The sequence below is a fragment of the Otolemur garnettii genome, unplaced genomic scaffold, assembly GCF_000181295.1.
Source record: "Otolemur garnettii isolate 467f Iridium unplaced genomic scaffold, OtoGar3 scaffold00091, whole genome shotgun sequence".
NCBI classification, from domain to species: domain Eukaryota; kingdom Metazoa; phylum Chordata; class Mammalia; order Primates; family Galagidae; genus Otolemur; species Otolemur garnettii.
In genome coordinates, this window is record NW_003852486.1 from 1,115,193 (window position 1) to 1,119,773 (window position 4,581).

The window sequence follows — 4,581 nt, forward strand, 5'->3', positions numbered from 1 at the left end:
GAGGGGGTGGGGCGGAAGTTACCGCAGCCATGCTCACCAGCAGCTCACCACGAGGAAAGGCCTCCTGACACAGAGGTCAGTGGTGCCTATCACCACCTTGGGAAAACAGCCTGGGAAAAGGCTCAGGGACGGGGAAGGCTGCCAGGCACTGCTGGACAAGGTAGTAGCCTTTGAGTGGGCTCTCTCTTCCCTTTTGAGATGTACGCACCCGTGGGAAGAATTCCTAAATATGTCCTCCCCTCCGCCCGAAATGAAAGCCCATGACTGCATCTGGTGCTTGGTGATCTGACGCAATGGTTCTCAACTGAGGCCAATTTTAGTCCCCAGGGGACATATGGCAATGTCTAGAGACATTTTTAGTTGTCACACTGAGGGGGAAGGGTGTCTTCCTGGCATCTCGTGAGTACTGGCCAGGCACGCTGTTAAACATCCTTCAAGGCACAGAGGGACAGGACAACACAGGATTGTCCAGTTCCAAATGTCCTCAACGCTGAGGTAGAGAACCCCTGATATGATGAGAAAGGTTTTTATTTTTTAGATGAAAGTGGCTTGTCCCTTGCATCTATCTCAGTGAGGGTGGGAAGGGATACAACCAATCTGGGGCCCCTCATTGGTGGCCACATACAGAAGAAGGGGCTGGTGAAAAGGCAAAAAAATTAGGGACGGGGTGGGAATGACCTAAAAAGGAGGCTCAGGCTAACCTCCCAAGGTAGATGGAAGGGTAAGGGCAGAGTTTTTCATTTCAAGTCAACTCTTATTTAAAAAAATGGTTTCCTTAAGCACTTAATTATATGTTTATTTCCCTAAGGAACTCTTGAGGCAGAGGAGACTTGCTTAAATTATGGGGATAGAGGCTGTACACAGGGCTTTAATGGGGCTAGAAAAATTTTCTGTTTCTTTTGAAGGTGCTCAGGGAAGAAGGGAAGGGTAGATTGCTATCCCACAGCATGGAGGATGTGGGGAGGAGGAGTCAAACGGGAGCAGGCAGACAGACGGGCAGAAAGGGTGAGGACTGGTTGCGGGGCCCAGCGGGTCAGGAGGAGAAAGGAGACAAGCTTCTGCTTTTCTCTCCCATCCTGGGGAGCTCTCAGAGCACAGCGGAGGGTTTATTCACAGCCTTCCAGCCCCAGTCCTTTCACGTGGAAACGTGTGTGTGGAGATACGACCCCCACTTCTTTGGCAGGTGTTCTGGTTCGCATCAGGAAACAGAATGGGTCCATACTGCTGGGGAGGGAGTGAATGAGGGAGGGGGGGTATCTGGGACCTTCGGTGAGACAGAGTAATTAAGGGTTTCAGTGTGTCCTCTTTGTGCTACTTTTCATTTAAATGCAGCCTGAATACGTGGAATTTGTGGATTTATTCTCTTTGGGAGACGGTCTTACCCTGATATAGGTTAGGTAGGGACCAAGGGAGTAAAGAAAGGGAAGAAAGTGATCACTCAGATTTGACACACTGATGAAAACGGGGCAGAGGGCCTCTTACAGCCTCTCCCTCTCAGGGGCAAGGCTCCAGCTGATGTCCTTTTTGTTTAGGTCAGTTGGGTAGGGTTGGGTAGGGTGGGAGGTAGTGGAAGGGAGAAGTGAAGAGCATGTGGCTAGGCCTGGTTCTGGTCTAGGTTACAAGAGCTGAGGTCTCCAGGGCACTTGACTCCTCCCTGCTCTGTCCCTGCTGTAACCAGAATGTGTGTCTGTCACAGTACCATTAAATGGGGCTGGACTCCATCTGTACCCACCTTTTCCAGGAGGCCATGAGCTCTTGTGAGCAGGAATCGTGTCTCATTTCACTGGGTAGTCTCCACATCTAACAGAGCCTGGTACACAGAGGCACTCACTATACATTTCGTGACGAATTTCTACCTTATTCCGACCAGCCTACTAGAGCAGGAGAGACGATAGGAATTCAGGTGGACCTTAAAGCAAAAAGAGTCTGTTTGACTGGTGTGGCCATCCCTCCCATCTCTTAGAAGCCAAAAGTGTGGCGGGAGCAGGATGGGGTCTCCAACAGGGGAGAAGTGAAGATAATATCTGAGAAATAAGGCCAAGATTTATAACGCCGGAGCTCTTCATTTAATCAGCAAACATCTGCTCTATGTAACAGACTGGCTCTGTTTGAGCGTCCCCAGGCCTGAGGTTGTGGGGCAGCAGAGTTGGCTGGAGGTTCCAGATGAGCTGAACAGTAACTGAGGCTGACAAGAAGTGTCCAGCCCTGGGGAGATGGAGATTGTGGTTATCTGTGAGCACTGACATCCCAGAGGGACAAGAGTGCCACATGTGTGGCAGATGGACCTGGACTGAGGGATCCTCCTGGCCTGTAAATATCAGAGTCCTGGAAATGGGGGAGGCTGGGCTACTGAGGATCTGAATCCTTTTCCTTGGCCAGTACCCCAGAATACACCTCAAATATTGTTAGGGAGTAGATACACAGGATATCAGCACCTTTGAACAACTGAAGAGGCATGTTGTAGTTCTAGCCCATCTTCCCACTTTCTAGTAGTGCTTGCAACCTTGGAGCCTCTCTGAACCTTGGCCATGGCACTCAAAGGGGATGGCCTTTGGCCTTCCTAGACCACAGAGCTGCTGGGAGGCTCCAATATATTGGTGTGTGTGAGAGCTTTGTGAAGTGCCACTCAAAGTGAGCTGTTCTTATAAGTCATTTATTCAGGGTAGAAGCAGGACAGCCTCCCCTCCAGCCTGCCTTCAGTCTGGACCTGCCTGCAGGGGTGCATTATTTCAGTCTCTGTTTCAGTCCACTTTCCTCTGTCTCTGGCCCCAACTACACAGGGCTCTGGAGCAGGGCCTCCAAGAAGGGTGCTGAGGCCACTTATTTAGTTCGCTGATAGAACTGGAAGACAGCTTTCTCCTGCTCATAGGTCTCGATGGAGCCAGGTCGAAGGCGCCGAATTTCAGCGATGGCATCTCCTGCGGCCAAACCCTGCTCCTTCACCAGGTAACAGGCCAGCATGGTGCCAGTGCGGCCAAAGCCCAGAGCACAGTGCACTCCCACAGCCTGTGGAGAGGGAGCTTAGGGTAGGGTCCCAAGCCTTCCCTAACACTCCCTGACCCCTCATTTGGGCGGGGCTTCTCCCCACAGCTGCAGCTTCTGGGTCAGGCTCAGGGCTCTGTATACAGTCTCATGTCCTCAGAAGGCAAGAAGTGACATCAGAGTCAGGGAGGGCTGTCCCTGACATGGCTGGTTCAAGAGCTGGGTTCCTGGTCTGCTCCCCACAACTGTCCACTAGTGCTGTCCAATATAGGAGCCACAAGTCACAGGTGGCTGCTGTGTATTTGAAATGTGGCCAGTCCAAATTGAGATTTGGTATTAAACACACAAGGGTTTGAAGACGTAGTGCAAAAAAATGAATGAAAATATCTCTTTAAGAATTTATTTTATACTGATTATATGTTGAGATGATAATAATTTTGACGTACAAGGTTAATATTACCAAAATTAATTTCACCTGCTTTTATTACTTTTAAAAATCATGGTTACTACAAAATTTAAAATTGCATACATGGCTCCATTATATTTGGACAGCATTGCTCTAGAAGAGTAAACAGCCTCCATATGACTTCCACTCCACTTCTCCCAAGTCTGTCCATCTTTCTCCTTCTGACTCTCAATATTAGCGGGCTCTCTGCTACCAATCCTCAAGCCTCCCCCCCACCCCGCACTGCTTTGCTTTCTCTTTTATTGAGCCCCCTGAGACAACGTTGCAGTGGCTTTCGGTCCCAACTCAACCTTGTCGTCCTGCCTTCCTATTTTCTCCCAATCTCTCCCCTGGACCCCGGCTATTGCCCTGGCCCCGCCGTCCCAGCTCCGCCAGAGCGCTCCGCTGACCCTTCCAGATCCCCCTCCGCACCAACTCCGCCCGCTGACCTCGCCCCGGGCGTTGGCTTGGTCCACGATCTGGACGAAGCGGTCGATCTGGTCTGGCGCCGGCGGGCAGAAGTCCGGGATTCGCAGCCGGTGCAGGGTGAGCTCGGGGCAGCTGTCACTATGAGGGGGCCCGCGCTCGGTCAGGGACACCAGGTGCCGCACGCCCAGGTCCAACAGGAACTGGTAGTGGGCCGGGAGACGCGGCAGCGCCAGTCCCGCCAGCCGGCCTGGAAGCACCCAGGAGAAGTTGGGGGGCTGCACGCCCATCGCTGTGGGAGGACACAGAGCACGGGTCACCGGGGGCAAGGACGTCCCGCCTCCTCGTCCTCTGGCCCTTGGGGCCCGCTAACCAGCCACCTACCTGACACTTGTGCCTCCAGGCCCGGAAGTCTGAGAGCCCTCGACCGGTGACGCTTGGCCCCACCGCTGGGGATTGGCTGAGCCCAGCAGGGGCGGAGCTGGAGTGCGGGGGCAGGGCTCGGAGCGCGGGGGCGGGGCTGGAGCGCGGGGCGGGGCTGGAGCGCGGAGGCGGGGCCCGGAGCTACCCAGGAGGCGCGGCGATCCACAGTGGGCGGGGTTACTGCGGCCAGAACAGCAGAGCAAGGCCCAGGAGTGAGAATTGTTCTCAGAGGACAAAGCATCCTGGGACGGGCTCTGCTGCTCTCTGGCGGTGTGCTGGGATTGTCGCATCACTGGCCCGCTGAC

General features: G+C 53.6%; 1 protein-coding gene across 2 annotated transcripts; it reads right to left on the reverse strand.

Annotated features, from left to right (window-relative positions):
* Positions 1-2,637: 2,637 nt before the first annotated feature.
* DUSP23 (dual specificity phosphatase 23) lies at positions 2,638-4,265 on the reverse strand. 2 transcript variants are annotated; one of them, XM_023516506.1, is made up of 2 exons: positions 3,877-4,237; positions 2,638-3,006 (listed from the first exon to the last, which is right to left on the reverse strand). In XM_023516506.1, exons 1-2 carry the CDS (start codon positions 4,141-4,143, stop codon positions 2,821-2,823), a joined length of 453 nt encoding a protein of 150 aa, XP_023372274.1. In that variant the 5' UTR covers positions 4,144-4,237; the 3' UTR covers positions 2,638-2,820. The 2 variants fall into 2 exon arrangements, with proteins under 2 accessions (XP_023372274.1, XP_012664010.1); XM_012808556.2 differs by lacking the exon at positions 2,638-3,006 and adding an exon at positions 4,238-4,265 and having other exon boundaries at positions 3,448-4,145.
* Between the last annotated feature and the right edge of the window lie 316 nt (positions 4,266-4,581).

What these genes read in the sequence shown, in the direction of transcription:
- DUSP23 (XM_012808556.2), bottom strand. Translation starts at nt 4,143, where the DNA reads ATGGGCGTGCAGCCCCCCAACTTCTCCTGGGTGCTTCCAGGCCGGCTG.